The 16,324-nt window shown below is 52.2% G+C and overlaps 2 protein-coding genes across 3 annotated transcripts in view; one reads left to right on the top strand and one right to left on the bottom strand.

Moving 5' to 3' along the window:
• Positions 1–1,765: 1,765 nt before the first annotated feature.
• Positions 1,766–13,317, top strand: NPC2 (NPC intracellular cholesterol transporter 2). Its single transcript, XM_038405721.2, has 4 exons — positions 1,766–3,324; positions 11,168–11,275; positions 11,596–11,768; positions 12,498–13,317. Exons 1-4 carry the CDS (start codon positions 3,246–3,248, stop codon positions 12,582–12,584), a joined length of 447 nt encoding a protein of 148 aa, XP_038261649.1. The 5' UTR covers positions 1,766–3,245; the 3' UTR covers positions 12,585–13,317.
• Positions 13,318–13,802: 485 nt separating this feature from the next.
• LTBP2 (latent transforming growth factor beta binding protein 2) overlaps positions 13,803–16,324 on the bottom strand; it is a 137,965-nt gene continuing 135,443 nt past the window's right edge. For both annotated transcript variants that reach the window (XM_043516175.1, XM_038405718.2), the window contains one exon: positions 13,803–14,879. In XM_043516175.1, the coding sequence (XP_043372110.1) occupies positions 14,713–14,879 (167 nt within the window). In that variant the 3' untranslated portion in view covers positions 13,803–14,712. The remainder of the gene's footprint in view (positions 14,880–16,324) is intronic.

The following is a 16,324-nucleotide window of genomic DNA, read 5'->3' on the forward strand; positions in this document are numbered from 1 at the left end:
GTGGAGATCACTGACAGGTCTGAAAAGGGAAGGATTGAGGCTGCCTCATCCCTCTCATGCCACATTCCTGCCTCAAGACATGTGTTGGTGTCTTGGCTCTTGTTAGGTCATGCCAATAGCAGATCAAACTATTTCCTACAGCACCAAATTAGTGCAGAGTGACTTTAGTTTAGGGTGCCAGATTAAACCCCTTTTAAAATATTATTGGGAAGCAAGTGAAAATGTATTTGTTGGCATTTTTTTTTTGTAGCCACCTGTTTCTAGTATCCATGGAGTAAATTTGGAGCCCATCATTGAGTGTTACTGGAGGATTATGAAGCAGAACTGACTCATGGTATAGCTGGTGCAGGTCAAAGAGTGCAGCTGCCTTCTCAAAATAACACTTAGCATGTGCCTTGCATGCTGAAATCTTTTACAAAAGTCTGACTAATGAATGAGGCTACAGGTCAGCCTGCTGACATGCTCACTCACTGTTGCTTGAAGGAAAAACATTTCCATTTGCTTTTGTAGGAACTCCTTCTACTGCTCTAGCTAGGATCTGCTCACTTGGGCTGCTCCTCATCTGTTGCATGTGGATGCCCTCATCAACTGTTCCTATCCACTCGCTTAGAAACTGAATTTACCAATCTAGAATTTAGGAATGGGTGGTTTTCCAGTAGAGGCTTTGGGGAGAGGGCCTGGGAGAGGAAGCCCAAGTATAACTGTCCTAGTTCTCTCACTATGGTTCTGCTTCCACTGGATATGCTGTGCAGGTCACCAGCTTCTCTCCCTCTCAAACCAGCTCTTTCCTTGTTGATCTTAGACTTCATCTCCTCTAGGGTGCAGCCTTGCTCACACCTCCACCTGATCTCATTCCATAGGCTCAAATTGGATGTGAGAGATGGAAAAGGACTATAGGCCACTTCTCCTTTGGACCCTCTCTCCAGTCCAGAGGAGTCTAGTTTAAATGTCCCAGGGGATGGGGTTACCACCACTTCTCATGGGAGACCACTCTGCAGCTTAATCCAGCTTGCTGTTGGGATATCCAGCCTGCATTTTCCTTTCCTTTAATTTAATCACATTAGTCCTATGGATCCCTCCATCACTGGATCATCTTCAGAAACTGCTCCAATTTTCCTGTTTTACACCCTTTCAATGCTACAATTGCATAACTTCTTCTCTCCTTAGTCAGCATTTAACCAGGAGTACTTATTCCCAAATAGCAAACTAATTACCTCATTGTCAAGTTTGCTAAATCTAGTGTAAAACACTGCATCCCGGTGAACAACGAAGGTTCTGTAACCTTCCTCTGGCACCCAACACACCACTAGCCAGACAAAAAGGCAGTCAGGTTCTGCCCTGAGGAGTTTCCATTCCAAAGGAGACTGCAGAGGGGATGGGATGACATTAAAAGGGGTGCTCCAGGAAGAGCAAAGGCTGTGGCAGTACAATAACAAGCTGTACATAAGAATGCCATATGGGGAGCAGCTGTAGGTAGATGGGGAAGACACATACCAATCTCTCTCCTCTTCCTGAGCAGTGGGTGGAAGTGCCAGGAGCCTATTTCTCTCTACTGCCCTGATGCAGGTGGAAAAGGATAGCTCCACATGCACACTATGTGGGGAAGAGCGAGGGGAGGAGTTTGGGGCTCAGACTGACAGTATCGCTGACAGTCACTGAGAAAAGCTGCCTGCTGAGCACCTGCCACAGCAGCTCCAACATGGAGGAGACTCTGCAAGGGGGCTGCTTGTGTCTCTCTACAGGCTCGTTATATGTGTGACGGGGTAAGAGGGCAGCAGGAATGAATCCGATACGTGGCCTGATGCTGATCAGTTACAGGAAGGGAGCGTCCCTGACCACTCAGTTAAACTGGCTTCCTGAGTATGCTGGCCAGGGTGATTGTGTAGGGTACCCAGGAACCATGTGGGGAGTCTTTGGGATGGGGTGGGCAGGGCTGGAGGTTCTATCTTAATCTCCATAAACTAGACCAGCAGTTCTCAAAGTGTGGGTTGGGACCCCATTTTAATGGAGTTGCTAGGGCTGGCATTAGACTTACTGGGGCCCGGGGATGAAGCCGAAGCCCTCTGGCTTTGGCTCTGGGCAGCAGGCTTTGGCCCTGGGTGGCTTGGCTCAGGTTACAGGCCCCCCTGCCCAGGGCTGAAGCCCATGGGCTTGGGCTTTGGCCTTCTTGCTCAGGCTAGCGGGGCTTGGGTGGGTTCAGGCTTTGGTCCCCCCTCCTGGGGTCGTGTCATAATTTTTGTTGTCAGAGGATGCAATGAAGTTTGAGAATCCCTGAGCTAGACTGAGTGTGCAAAATTACTGGCTGCTTTACACCCCAGCTGTTCCTTGCCACTTCTGCTCTGGGGTTAGATCTCAGTGAAAGATGGCTCCTGGGTCAGTGCTTTTCAGAAGTGTTAGTCACAAGCTCTGGCATGTCTTCTACAGGGGACAAGTTGGTCCAGCAGCAGAGACCAGCAGTGCTACTGGCTCTTGTGACTTTTAAAATCATGAATCTTGTGATAATGTCTTTCTTAAGCTCCACTCCTGATAGCAAGAGATCACACAAGAACCTCCGCTTCCCATTTTGTAACCAGGGGCAGGGTGGGGGAAGGAGGCGTCTAGCCCTTGGCTTTGTGGGGGGAAGATGGAGAGCCTGAGCCGAGCACCCCTGCCAGGGCAGTCCCTAGGCATACGCAGAATATGCAGCTCCATAGGGCACCAAGAAATTTGGGGCACCAAATAGCCCCAAATTTTATGGTGCCCTAGGCAGCTGCGTGCTGCATACCCAGTAGCACCAGCTCTGGCAACCAGCCCTATCCCGTGGGGGGGGGGGCTGTGTAGGGCACCCCAATGGCAAGGGACGGCCCTGGCCCTTGCAGTCCCAAACCAGCAAGGGACTAAACACTCCCGCATGTAGGTAAAGAAATCCCTTCTCCGGTCTCCGGCGGCCTGACGTGGGGCGTTTGAACGCTTGGGGTTGGCAACGCCCTCTGGCCGGCTCGGCCGGGCCCGGATCTCTGGCCCTGCTGGGCCCACGAAGGTCTGGCCGGGTCACGCTAAAAGCTTCTTGTCGGTGATGTGGCTGGGCCCGGGGGCACCCCCAGACCCCCTTGGCCCGGCCCCGCCTCCCGTGGGGCGGCTCCCTCGCAGTCAGCTGAGCGCAGGGGCGGGGCCAGGGCCGCAGGCTCTCAGGTGACCTGCGGGCGGCTCCGGCTGCGCAGCGCTTCCTGGAGCCTCCTTTCCCCGCTTAGAGGCCGGCCGGGACCATGCTCGCGCTGACCGTGACTCTGCTCCTGGCCCTGGGCCCCGTGGCGCGCGCCGAGCCCCTCAGATTCGTGGACTGCGGTGAGTGGCTCCTGCGGCCCCGGGCCGCGTGCGAGCTGGGTCGGGTGCCGCACAACACCTCCCCCCGCCAGGCTGGGGCGGCTCATCCTCGCGCCTCAGGAGCCCGCGAACCCGGGGAGGGGTGAAAGGGGCGGGGAAGTCTTGGAGAGGGTATTTTCCCTTCCGGCTGGCTCGGTCCTGGAGGGTTTCCTAGCGCCCTCCCCGCCCGCCCGCCCGCCCGGGAGTTGCTGTCAAGGCTCCTCCACCTTTCCCCTACTAAGCATCCGCTGGCCCCCATGGGGAGCACTTAATGTGTCTGTAACCCTCTCCTGCGGTACCTAGCGGAGTCCTTAGCTACGCAGAAAGAACAGGAGGACTTGTGGCACCTTAGAGACTAACACATTTATTAGAGCATAAGCTTTCGTGAGCTACAGCTCACTTCATCGGATGCATTAGCTACGCAGGTTAACCTTGTTGCTCCCTGACAACACTTGTAAGACGCTGCACGCTCCCTCCGTGTTCCTCTTTTAGGTCCTAGGCTACAGACTGGTGGCTGCTATGTCGATGAGAAACCAAGGAGAGACTTTCCCTAGCAGCGGTTCTGTGCTTGTTGAGCTAAGGGTGAATTTAGGGACTGGGCTCCTACAGTGAGGAGATCCATAAAGCACCTGCATTTCTTGCTTCAAGCTTCACTGGCTCTCCAAACCGTTTTGCTGCATGTTAATTGTTTAGGTAGCATTCAGTGAGTGTCCAGATTTGTGCCAGGTGTCATGCAGAGCCAGTCTCTTCTCTGTTAGGCTTGCACTAAATGCAGATAGCAGCCTCTGAATCTCTCTCTTTCCGTGGAGAGCAGCCATGGAAAATTCATGCACATCCCATTGAATAAGTAACTCCTGCAGTTTCCAGCTTAGTTTCCCAGTGCCCCTTTGAGAGCAATGGGAAAACCTCTCTTATTCAGCCTCATGTGCATCCAACTCTCTCCCCATCTAGCCAGCTTTTGTTAGAATTTCAAAATGAATAGCTTAGTGGAGGGCCAGAGATATAATCTCTGTCTGCATTCAACAGTGTTTCCCAATCTTCCTGAAACATTAACTTAAAAGTGGTTTGGAGCTGACACTGTCATGGGACTGAAACCTTCCTGCCACAACACTTGCAAGAAATCAGCAAACACTTACCAAAGTAGGCTGAAGGAGGCAGTTCAAGAAAATCTACACTTACCAATGAGGGAAGTGTGTGTATGTGTATATATATATTATATAAAAACCTATAGCAACTCTCTGGCTGCCATCCTAGAACTGAAAGCTTGTCCGAGTAGGGACCCTAGGCTAGATTCACAAAGTTGATTTAGGAGTTAAGCATTGCAATGCTTAGGTGCCCTGCCACCCAGTTGAATAATTTGCAGCCTCACCTCAGGGGAGATTTAAGGATCTATGTAAGGGATTCTTAGAAGCCAGCGAGCTGAGTGGGGAGTGCTACCTAAGCTAGCCAGGAGTGAAATGCAAGGGAAAGGGGTGGGGATTAAGGCCCAGATCCACAAAGATATTTATTTAAGCAACTAACCCTCATTGATCTGAGCCCTAAGCACCTGACTGACAGGCCAGAGGCTTCTCTCTGTTTGGAATTCTCAGCTATGAACCTTCTCCTGGTATTGGGTGCCTAAACCAGGTCAGCCGGGAGTGTGCCCCACCCCATCACAGCTAATAGCCCAGTGCCTGGGGCCCTCGCTGGGGATGTGGGAAGCCTGAGTTCAAGTCCCTGCTCTGCCTGACTTGGAGCAAGAACTTGAACCAAGGTCTCCTGTGTTCCAGAGGAGTGCCCTAACCGCCAGGCTATGTGGGAAGCTGTTCTGCTTTGTATAGATATTCATTAGGCTGGAGAGGGAGATTGACTCTATAGCAGAGGTGGGCAAACTACAGCCCACATCCGGCCCATGGGACCCTGCTGCCTGGCTCTTGAGCTCCTGGCTGGGGAGGCTAGCCCCCGGCCACTCCCCTGCTGTCCCTCCTCCCCCACAGCTACGCTGCTGTGTGGGTAGCACAGCTTGCGCCCGCCCACCTCCCAGACTTTCCAATAAGCCAGTCCTGCTGCTCTGAGCAGCATGGTAAGGAGACGGGGAGCAGGGCCGTTGGATAGGGGCAGGAGATCTTGGGGGGCAGTCAGGGGACAAGGAGCGGTTGAATGGGGTGGAGGTTCTGGGGGGAGCCGGTCCGGGGATGGAGAAATGGGGACGGGGGGAGGTTGGATAGGCGTAGGAATCCCAGGGGGCCTGTCAGGGGGTGGGGGTGTGGATAGGGGTCGGGGCAGTCAGGGGACAGGGAGCGGGGGGGGTTGGATAGGGGGTCAGGGTCCTGGGGGGCAGTTAGGGGCAGGGTGTGGATAGGAGTCAGGGGACAGGGAGCAGGGGGGTTGGATAGGGAGTGGGGTCCCAGGGCGGGGTGTTAGGAGCAGGGGGTCCTGGGAGCGGGTGATCAGGGGACAAGGAGCAGGGGGTTGGATGGGTCAGGGATTCTGAGGGAGGCAATCAAAGGGTGGGGAGGGAGCCAGGCTGTTTGGGGAAGCACAGTCTTCCCTACCCAGCCCTCCATACCATTTTGCAACCCCGATGTGGCAGTCAGGCCAAAAAGTTTGCCCATCCCTGTTCTATAGCGTGGTGGTCAGTGCGCTCAGCTGGGCTGTGGGAGAATCCAATTCAATTCTCAGCTCCAAATTAGGCAGCATGGGGATTCCAACCCAAGTGTCTCACATCCCAGATGAGTACTGTAACCACAGGGCTAATGGGTATCTGGGACCCATGCCTGCCACCCCCCAAGCTGTCCTTTGTATGAGTTATGTGTAATGTGAGCCTGCCTAATGCATTGGGCCCCATAAGAGGGAGAAGAGAATCCCACTGGGGCTTAGGTATGAGCAAGGGCTCTAAGCACCTTGTTAGTTGTGAGGTGGCATTAGGACTGAGATGGTTTTGTGCATGCCCACTGGCAGAAATATAGGAGTTTAAATCCCTAAAGGTGCCTACAGAGTTAGGCAGCAGCTGAGCAGGGGTTTTGTTAGTGCCAGTGGCACCTAAATGTTGGGCCTAAAGGGCCAGTTAGGCACCTAAGGAGCTAAATTCAGAAAGGGACGTGTCTTGTTTGTTCTGCACCTTGTACTTTATGGCCCTGCTTCTGGTAGAGAGGCTGCTGTAGTGATAACCGCCTCTGAACAATGGGTAATGATAAATGGCAAGATACCAAGTTAGGGGCTGGTATCCACTGGGATTCTGTAAGCTACATTGATCCAGGCACGGCCATCTTGTGGAACAATCTCACTGATCTGAAAGAGGTGCATAAAGAGCATATCAGCAAAGTTGAGCAATAACACTACATTGGGTAGTGTTCAGAGACCAGTCAGGGCAGAGAAATAACACAGAGGCCTACGGAGAATAAAGGCAGGAAGGGGGTGGTTTTTAATGGTATTTAGATGCCTAAAGATTCAGATAGGTTCCTAATGTGAATTCTCCCCTCACCCCCTCCCAGGGTGGAGGAGGGAGAAACCAGTGACCAGTCATGCTGAGAAAGACCTAGGAATCCTAATGGATGATGGCAGAGCTGTTGATAAGCCAACACAAACATTATGTATCGGCTTTTATATGAACCATTGCTCAATATGTAGCTTCTGAGGGGAGGTCACAATGACACAGTGTTTGTTAAAATAAAGACAAGGATGATATGGAGAATAAAGGGATGAAGTGACCTTCCCTCCCTCCAGTCTAACTCACCTCTGGCCTCCATAAACAAGATACGGTGGCCATTGTAAAATGACAGATTGCTTTTTCTCAAAGGCCGAGAAGAGACTGGAAAGCAGGACTTTTTTGGCTAATTAGAAAGATATCTCCAAGGCTGCTTTGTGTTGGTCACATTGAGTTTAGTAATAAACCTTCTTAACTGATATCCCAATAACTAAGTGAAAGCTAAATTTCTCCCCCAATGCAGTGAAGCCAGAGAACTCTAAAGCTTTGTCATAGCATTGTACTCTGCAAGAGACTCGGACTTCCCTGGTATTAATAAATACTCAATGCTGTCTTTGTCTTCCACCGCCTGTCTTTAGGGCCTGCTTAGTGCATGCCCACCCACTGAAAGCACTACAGTTGCTGATGAGGGCCTTTGGGCAGCGGGAAGGTTTAATTGATCTTGTGCTGCACTCCCATGCTCCCAGGTGAAACACTATTTGAAAAATATTACTAAACTTGCCTTGTCCCATTCAGTCTTACAAACAGCAGCAGAGTCTGTCTGTCTGTGTATACCCGGAAGTGGCTGCAGAGAGAGGCCCAGCATGTAGTCTGTTCCCTCCCCTGAAGGACATTTCAGGCATGCGTTGGTATAGACAAGACAAAACTCTTCATAGTCACTAGAACTCAGAGTGAGGACACTTGGCCATTTAAATAGTCCCCCTTCTTCCTCTGTGGACACTACTGTCATGTCTGTCACCAAGCAGAGCCTGGCCTCCTTTCTATCCTACCAAGGCCAGGGTTGACTTATAACTCCCTTCTCTGCTACCAGTGTCCTTTCCTCTCCCCACTGCTCATCCGCTAGTTCGTCCTCTGCTGTTTTCCTGTTGTGACAGTTGCAGATTCCTCCCTCTCCCCTCCATTTCATCCCACGTGATCTTCCTTTCTGGCTATTCTTACCATGTTTCCTCCTCCTTGAATCTCTGCACTGACTTTCCCACTAAACCCCAGCTTCCCCTTCTTGTCTCTGCCCTGCTTACCTAAAGAAGCTGATATTTCCACCTTCCCCTGCAGTCCCTGCACCTCACCCAGTATTTTCTTCTGCCCACTGCCTTGTCCTCAGCTCCATCGCTGGAGGCCAGTGCGCTAGAAGAAGTGGGGAACAATCCTGTGCTAGTACCAGGGAGCTGGATTAGATGGTCCTAATAGTGTCTCTTCCAATCCTAAGTGTTAATTAATCTCCTTCACCAGGCCCATGCTGCCCCCGTGGCTGGCATTGTCTCCCCATGAATGTAGTTAGAGAAAAGGCTTGGAGAGGTACATTGTGCTGCCATCTCCTGAAATCCCACCTGTTACACCCCAGCAGGTCATTCTGCTGCCCTGGCTGCTTCATGCTGCCCTGCACTTGTAACCCACAAACCTCGTGGGTGTGGTGTTCTGTCCCATCTAGTGGCACTCGGACCACTTAGGGATTAATGAGTTTGCTCTACAGCCTTAGCTAATGGCCATATGGCTTTTAGCTCGTGGTAGAGGCTCATGCACTGAGCTCCAGAGGTCCCAGGTTCAATCCCGCCCGCCGACACCCAGGGTCTGTCGCTGTTACACACCCACTCGGATTCCCTCTGTTCCAGAGCAGGGTTTTGCTTTTCTCTATGGACCATTGAAAAGCATCATTTATAGCCCAGTACAAACTGTGGTGCCAATTGGGGAGGGTGGGGGGGAATGGGACATGTCATGTTCCCTCCTCCCCCTCCATCCCCCTCCCCTGTTTTTTGCACTTTGCTGCAGGAGCGGTCCAGAGCATTGCAATGCCACTGAAATTTGACCCAGCCATCCCTCTGTACAGACAGAGACACAGCCGGGCCAAATTTCAGTGAGTGGCATTGTGACCTGATGCATAGGGTTACAATGCCACTCAAACTTGGCCCAGACGTTTCTCTGTCCAGATGGAGGGCTGCCAGGCCAAATGGTTTTGCAACCTGGTGCACAGGGACTGCCAAGAACTCACTTCCAGATAGCGTCGACTCATGCAATGGTGACTTGATTATAGTCTAAAAGTACCTAAGTGGGGAACCAACATTTGATAATGAGCTCTTCAGTCTAGGAGAGAAAATATAACACAGTCCAGTGGCTGGAATTTGAAGCTAGACATATTCAGACTGGAAATAAAGCGTAAATATTACCTCACGCACCTTGACACACTAAATTTTTAACAGTGTAAGTAATTAACCATTGGAACAACCTACCAAGGGCTGTGGTGGGTTCTCACTCTGGCAATTTCTAAAATATATGCTCCAGGCATTATTTTGGCAAAGGTCTATGGCCTGTGTGACAGAAAAGGTCAGACTAGATCAGTGCTTCTCAAACTTTTATACTGGTGACCCCTTTCACATAGCAAGCCTCTGAGTGCGACACGCCTTATAAATGAAAAACACTTTTTAAAAATATGTAACACCATTATAAATGCTGGCAAAGCAGGGTTTGGGGTGGAGGCTGACAGCTCGTGACCCCTCATGTAATAACCTCCTGACCCCCAGTTTGAGAACCCCTGGACTAAATGATCCCAGTGATCCCTTCTGGATTGGTATCTATGAAAAAGAGAGAGGGTCCCTGAAGAGGGTGGGTGGGTGTGAGAGAGAGAGACAGGGGAGTAGAATGGGGTCCCTGATGGAGGAGGGGTGGGGACTGGAATTTGTTTACCCCTCCCAAAAGTTTGACTTGGTGCCACTGAATACAAATAATGCAAAACTCAGAGCTAGAGCTGCTAAAACCCAATTTGCCAGTATGGATCTTGCCCTGGCAAGGTTTATAGTTGTCCCACCTAATAGGACTCCCACTCCTTCCCTAGGGAAACTTTCAAACCTAAGCAATCCACATCTTTGCTTCCCCCTTCCTCTTCACCCCCCAATTTGTCCTACTTCAACCTAATCACAAAGCATCTTCTTTGTGCAGAGAGGGTGAGTCTCCTCATTGTGCAAAGTTCCCAACATCTCTGGGCCATGTAAATTAGAGAGGTCATTTAGTCCATCATCATCCCCATCCCCACTCTCTCTGCTGAGGCAGGGCCAAGTAAACCTAGAGCATCCATAACAGGGGTTTTTGTCCAACCTGTCTTAACCCTCCACAGATGAGGATTCCATTGCCTCCCTAGTTAACCTCTTCCATTGTTTAACTACCCTCATCATTAAGGCTAAGATTTTGTTACGGATATTTTTAGTAAACGTGAGGGACAGGTCACAGGCAATAAAGAAAAGTACACTGAAGCAGTGACCTGTACCTCATGTTTACTAAAAATATGTGACAAAATGGGGATCTGCAGGTCCCCACATGGCCTGCAGTGGGGCTAGAAGCTGAGGGGGCCCCCCACTGTGGGTTGGGTGTGGGGGCCCGCTGCCTGCAGCTGTGGGGTCACCCCACCACCCACAGTGGCCAGGAGCTCCAAAGTACCTCTGCCACCTGCAGCTTGGGCCCACGATGGCCAGGAGCTGTGGGGTACCCTGCCATGTCTGGGAGCTCTGGGGTACCCCCACTGTCTGCAATGGCTTGGAACTCCACGGGACCACCAGAGGCAGTGGGGGTACCCTGCAACTCCCTGCTCCTGCAGAAGGCAGGGAACTCTGCAGCTCCCGACCGCCACAAGCTGAAGTCATGGTTTCTGTGACTTCCAGCGACCTCCGTGACTAAATCGTAGCCTTACTCATGATTAATAAGCTTGTGTCTAATCTAGATCTCCCTTGCTGCAGACTAGGCTGATGACTTCTTGTCCTACATTCAGTGGACATGGAGAACAATTGATCACTGTCCTATTATAATAACCTTTTACATATTTGAAGTTTTATCCGGTCCCTGCTCAGCCTTCTCCTCTTTCGACTAAACAGGAGGAAGGGTTGAAAGAATTGGCCATTGGTCATATTTCTTAAACTTCTCATTTTGGTTGAACTCCTCTGGACTCTCTCCAGTTTGTTCACAAAGTAACTCTAGCTGGAGCCTCATTAGTCTCCAAGACTCTTTGCTTTGAGGGGCGTGTATGTCTTATGCCATGTCTGGCATTGCTGGTATGCTCATGTCATGTACACTAGGACTGGGTGTTACGCTGCTTGGAGGCCTCTGACTATGAGTAACAGGGCCCTCAAATGACCAAGTTCTTGTTTGTTCTTGCAGGCTCCAAAGATGGGAGCATCACAGAAGTGAATGTGAGCCCCTGCCCCACACAGCCCTGCCAGCTCCAGAAAGGGATGTCCTACAGCGTCAATGTCACCTTCTCCAGCAGTAAGAGCAGAACATGCTACTTTAGGGGTTGAGCTTCTGTGGGGGTGGTGGCTTCTCTGCAGCGGTGGGTGGAGATGGGAGGGCAGAAGGGGAGGTAACCACTTTTCATCCCTGGGACTTTCCTGCAGCAGTTGGAGATGTGGGGAAGGATGGCTGGGAAGTGTCTTCACAGCAGGAAAGAAATGAAGAGCATCTATTGGTGACCTCATCCTACATTGCATCCCTATGAGCTGCATGGGGTGGAAATGGTGCCCTGCCCTAATAGCTCCGTAGCTGTGGGCAGCTGCTCATCTCCCTCTCATCCCTTTCCCTGTCTGCAGAGATCGAGAGCCAGGGCAGCAAAGCGAAGGTGTATGGGGAGATGCTCCATGTGGACATACCGTTTCCCATCCCTGAGCCTGATGGATGCAAGTGTGGGATCCAGTGCCCCATTGAGAAAGGCCATTCCTACAGCTACCTGAACAAGCTGCCTGTGAAAAGCGAGTACCCCAGTGTAAGTACCCACAAGCCAGCTCCAGGTCTCAGAGCTACCCAGCCTGGTCAGGGCTCAGCCCCACAGCATGCCTTTCAGCAAGGAGGCCCTTTTACCATTGGGAATAAGGGGTGCATGGGAGGTCACCTGTCAGTCACCTCTGCGCCATGCACCATTCTCTCCAAGACCCATCTCCAATTCCTGATACCATGCCAGGCCAGGCCTGTCAGGGGGAGCAGCTAGGTTGTGACTGCAGGGGTTGGGGAAGGTGTGTACAATGTTTGCAGGCTGCTTTCTGGGCAGTGCTTCCAGATAAGCTCCTTCCAGAGCCTGTGACTCAGTCATGGCCCTGCTCCAGCTCTTCCCTCCTGGCCCTAGTGCCTCATGGTGGTGGGGGAGCTTAATGAAAATTTCAGCTCAAAGGGCCGGGACTTTTCTTAACAGACCCAGTTCAAGGCCCTCCATCACCACAGTAAGGTCAGTATTGACTTGGAGGGTGGAGTCCTAGTCCTTAGATCTCCCAGCCAACCCTGCTTAGCATGCAAGATGTTCCTGGTGTACAGCGTAGCTGGAATTAGCCTGCTGCAGCTCACCTGGCTCCCAGTCTGCTTCCAGAGGTGCAGTTCCTCCCATAATTGGGGGCAGAGGGGTGGGTTTTCTCCTTCCCCACCTCACAAAGAAACTTAGACTGCCTCCATGCCTGAGGACCAGGGCAACTCCCTGCACACTCACATCCTTTGTCTCTTCCAGATTAAACTGATCGTCAAGTGGGAGCTGCTTGATGACCAAAATGAGATGTTATTCTGCTGGAAGATACCTGTCCAGATCACCAGCTAAGGAGCCCTGCTTGCCCTGTTGGTGGCTTTGGGGGAGGGGAGAGTAGAAGTGAAAACATAGGTCAGACTCTTCTTACATAATGAGCATTTCCTGGCATCTGCTTCAAAATTCTGCAGCCTCTAAGCAGCCGGCTCTGTGTTGTCCCAAATCTGAGATACAGTTGCTGCAGGGGCATCAATAGGCAGAGGGCTCAAATCCCTGCAGCTTAAGAGGGGGCAGAGTCTGGCAGCCATTGGTGGCAGTGGATGAGCAGCATGTTGCTGGAGCTCTGTGCGGGTTTCTGTCCCTTGAAATGAGCATCACCAAGGGATCTCTCTCTCTCATACAATGGGGCTGGTGTCAGCTGCTGCCTGTTAACCCTTGAGTGCCTGTCCTGATAGAATGCTGCTGCATCCCTCTGCTTTTCTCCTACTCAGTCATGACCAGAGTGTTCCTGCAACCTGCATCTGCCATCCAGAGCCAATGGAGGCTGAAGAGGGGGGACTGGCCCTGCCACTTGTCTTCCATGAGCATTGGTGTCTCCTTGGCCCAGCGGTGGCCAGCAACTCTACAGCTGGGAGAATGCTTCCTCGGTGCAGGCACAAACCCAAACCGCATGCAGCATCACTGCAGGGATGACTCTTGCTAACCAGTGATTTGCACTGTCTACTAATTCACATGGAGCTGCTGCTGGGGGCTCTTCACCCCAACCTCTTTTTATAACTTTCCTTTTAATAAAGGCTCAATAAAAACTTCCACCTGCCTGTTTTGCCTTGTGTGATGGGGTGGCCAGTGTAAGGTAGTATCTTCAAGCTGGGGCCAGAGGCGCCTCTATCATTATGCGAGAGGAGTGGATGATGGTCCAGCTGAGGATGCAGCCAGCCCCTGCAAGGTGCTGCTATGAGGAAGCAGCTTGAGTCCAGCCTGGCAGTGGGCTGTGACAATATGATCTTCCCCTCAGTTATATGAAAGGAAAAACATAGTAGGAGTTAAGGCTACTCACCAGCTAGTAGTAAAATGTCCCATCTGGGCTGTATACCCTAAATTTAAAAGAGCCACCTCCCCCTAAAGAGAGAGTCTGGGCAAACATTGCCTGAAGACAGTGGCCCTCCACTGGGGAATTAAAGGAAGGTGCTCCTGCTGCACTGTGTGCATCACCATGTATAGACTCTTCTTCCCAGTGGTCGGGCTAGGCAGAGATGAGGCAGGGATAGTCCTGACCAACCCCAGTGTCTGAGCCACAGGGTCCAAAATAAACATTTTATTTAACAATGACAGATGTTCCCTAGCAGATTCCATTAGGAAAAGCCACCAACAGCTTTACAAAGCTGGAACCCCATCCCCCTGCTAGGCGATCGTACAAAGTGCAGGGGTGAAGTCTTGTGCCCAGGGAGAGCAAGGTCCCGAGGCCTTTCAAACCTGCTAGGCTCAACATCCAAGCCACCTCCAGAGGACAGTTGGCATCTGTACAAAGCTGGAGCTGGCCCTCCTCACACTCAAGCTCCCAGGCCTAGGGGTTCATGCACCAGGCTGTGCCTTGGGGCAGGGCAAAGACACCAACAAAAGCAATGAGGGGTAACACTGGAATTATGAAGGCTCAGGACTATAGCTGGGAGTGGGGTGAAGTGTCCTGTGAGCATGATGAATTGCTAACAACCCCTCTGCCAGGCACTGGGGAAGGACTGAGGCTTCTCACCACTCTCCGCTATTTACACCGGTTACTGAAGAGCTGGGGGAAGGTGCTGCCCTTCTGCAGCTTCAGCTGCTAGAGTTCCTTTTTAAGGCCTGTTTAGCCATTTCAATAATGGTGAGCCTCACAGGTCTGCAGTGCAGGGAGTAGGGGGGCCCTGTGGGGTGGTCAGGGAGAGGAGTGGGGGGCCCTGTCGGTCCATGTTGTGGCAGAAGCAGGAGGTTGGTGGTGAGCAGACCAGGCAGGGAGGTGGCTGCAGATGCTTGGCGCTCTCTACCCTGGACTGTGTCCCTATGGGCTCAGCCAGGCGAGGTATGGCAAGAAGGTTGTGCGCTTTGGGGGATGAGCAAAGGGCATCAAAGCTATTGCAGTCCCAGGGGGCCTCTCTCCAGCCGATGGATCCCAGGTACCAGCAGAGTGTCTGAGGGGGGCCACCCTTGCCCCATCAGTCCCCTAAAGCTATGCTGCCTCCGGGCTCTGGGTGGGCGCAGGAGCACAGCGGTGGGGCTCAGCCTGCACCACAAAGCCAGGCGAGCAGTTGCAGCGGTAGGAGCCCTCTGTATTTTCACAGGTGCCGGCCTCACACAGGGGCCCAGGGCCACTCACCTCCTCACACTCATTAATGTCTGAAAGGAGAGGGATGGGGAAAAAAGCTTGAAAGCCATGTTCTGCAGCAAAGCATACCTCCATGCCCCCACACCTAACACCCCCCACTGCAAGGAGCCCTCCAAACCTGCCACACCCAACTCCCCATGCCCAGCAGCCCCAAACCCAGTACCCCCACATTGCAAAGCAACCCCGTGACCCCATGCTGTAGTGCTCCCTCATGCCCAGCAACCTCACAGTGCATAGGGCTCCCCCACACTGAAGAAAACATCCCATGATATAAACTGCCCCCCATACAGATCATCCCAAGAAGAATGCTTTGTGCTCTCTCTCAAGAATGAGATGAGCTAAACAACAAGATTTGGGGGAAAGGGTGATTTTGGTGTTGCAAAATTCCTCTAGCTGATTTGGCAAGGTTGCCGGGAAACAGAGACGAGGGCATCTCTAAGGTAGCCCTGAAAGGGGCCAATTATCACCTCAGGGACAAAAACACAGGCAAGGAACCTTGCACTGAGCAAACAAATTAGCATTTTATTAACCTTACAGCTGTTCCAGAGTGCTGATGGAGGCCTTTTGTCTAGACCAGCTTTTCTGGGGCAGGAGTGCTAGTGTAGTGGAGGCCCAAGAGCCACTGGCTTTTAAACACCATGTTGATTGAGAGCACTGCTATGTGACAGGTGGCCAAAGCACCTGTACCAGGTCTGCACTAGTGCTTAGTGTGCTAGCACCACAGGGAGCCTGCCCAGACTGACTAGAGCGCACACACCTCCAACCCGTTCTGCCCTCACTTTGTTTCCTAGATCCTTTCTCCTTCTCCACTTTTCATTTTCCTGAACTTTTAATTTTCCTATGTTTCTCCCCACAGCTCCCACACACACGCACACAGAGTGAGCAGGGTTCCCCCTCATTCCCCACAGCACCCCCACCTCCAGGACTGAGCAGGCAGGGTTCTCCCTCATTACCCACATCTGCCCCCCATACTGAGTGAGTGTGGCTCCCCCTTGTTCCCCACAATGCTCCCCCAGACTGAGTGAGCGGCGGTCCCCCTTCCCATGACAGACCCAGGGCTTGTGTGAATCTCCCCTCAGCCTCAGTCAGGCTGTATAACCCAGCCGGATGTGCCAGGAAAGTGGCTGATGCCCTGATTACAGTGACAGCCCTGGGTGCTGAGGAAAGGGGTCCCTCCTGGCCGGACCCTGGTTCTCTTCCCTGCAGTTCTGTGATGGGAACACAGTCGGAGTTGGGGTGGGGAGTGGTTTCACAAGCCCTGCTCCTACGGAGCTCCAGAGACAACTGCCATTCCCAGGCAGTGACCCTAGGGGGCAGCAGCAGGTCAGGAATGGCTGAGGGCTGCATGTCCTGAGCTCCACAGCTGAAGTGACTGGGAGCTGCAGAGCCCAGCCAGCACTCCTCAAAACCAGTATCTTAGCACCTATGGGAGCCCAGCTGTGAGGGTGGAGGGCAG

The sequence above is a fragment of the Dermochelys coriacea genome, chromosome 6 (genome assembly GCF_009764565.3).
Source record: "Dermochelys coriacea isolate rDerCor1 chromosome 6, rDerCor1.pri.v4, whole genome shotgun sequence".
Taxonomy (NCBI): Eukaryota; Metazoa; Chordata; order Testudines; family Dermochelyidae; genus Dermochelys; species Dermochelys coriacea.

Bases quoted from the DNA above. Each gene is read 5' to 3' on its own strand.
- NPC2 (XM_038405721.2), top strand. From the start codon at position 3,246: ATGCTCGCGCTGACCGTGACTCTGCTCCTGGCCCTGGGCCCCGTGGCG. The intron at 3,325-11,167 runs GTGAGTGGCTCC...TTGTTCTTGCAG, and splicing joins CCTCAGATTCGTGGACTGCG to GCTCCAAAGATGGGAGCATC. The intron at 11,276-11,595 runs GTAAGAGCAGAA...CCCTGTCTGCAG, and splicing joins CAATGTCACCTTCTCCAGCA to AGATCGAGAGCCAGGGCAGC.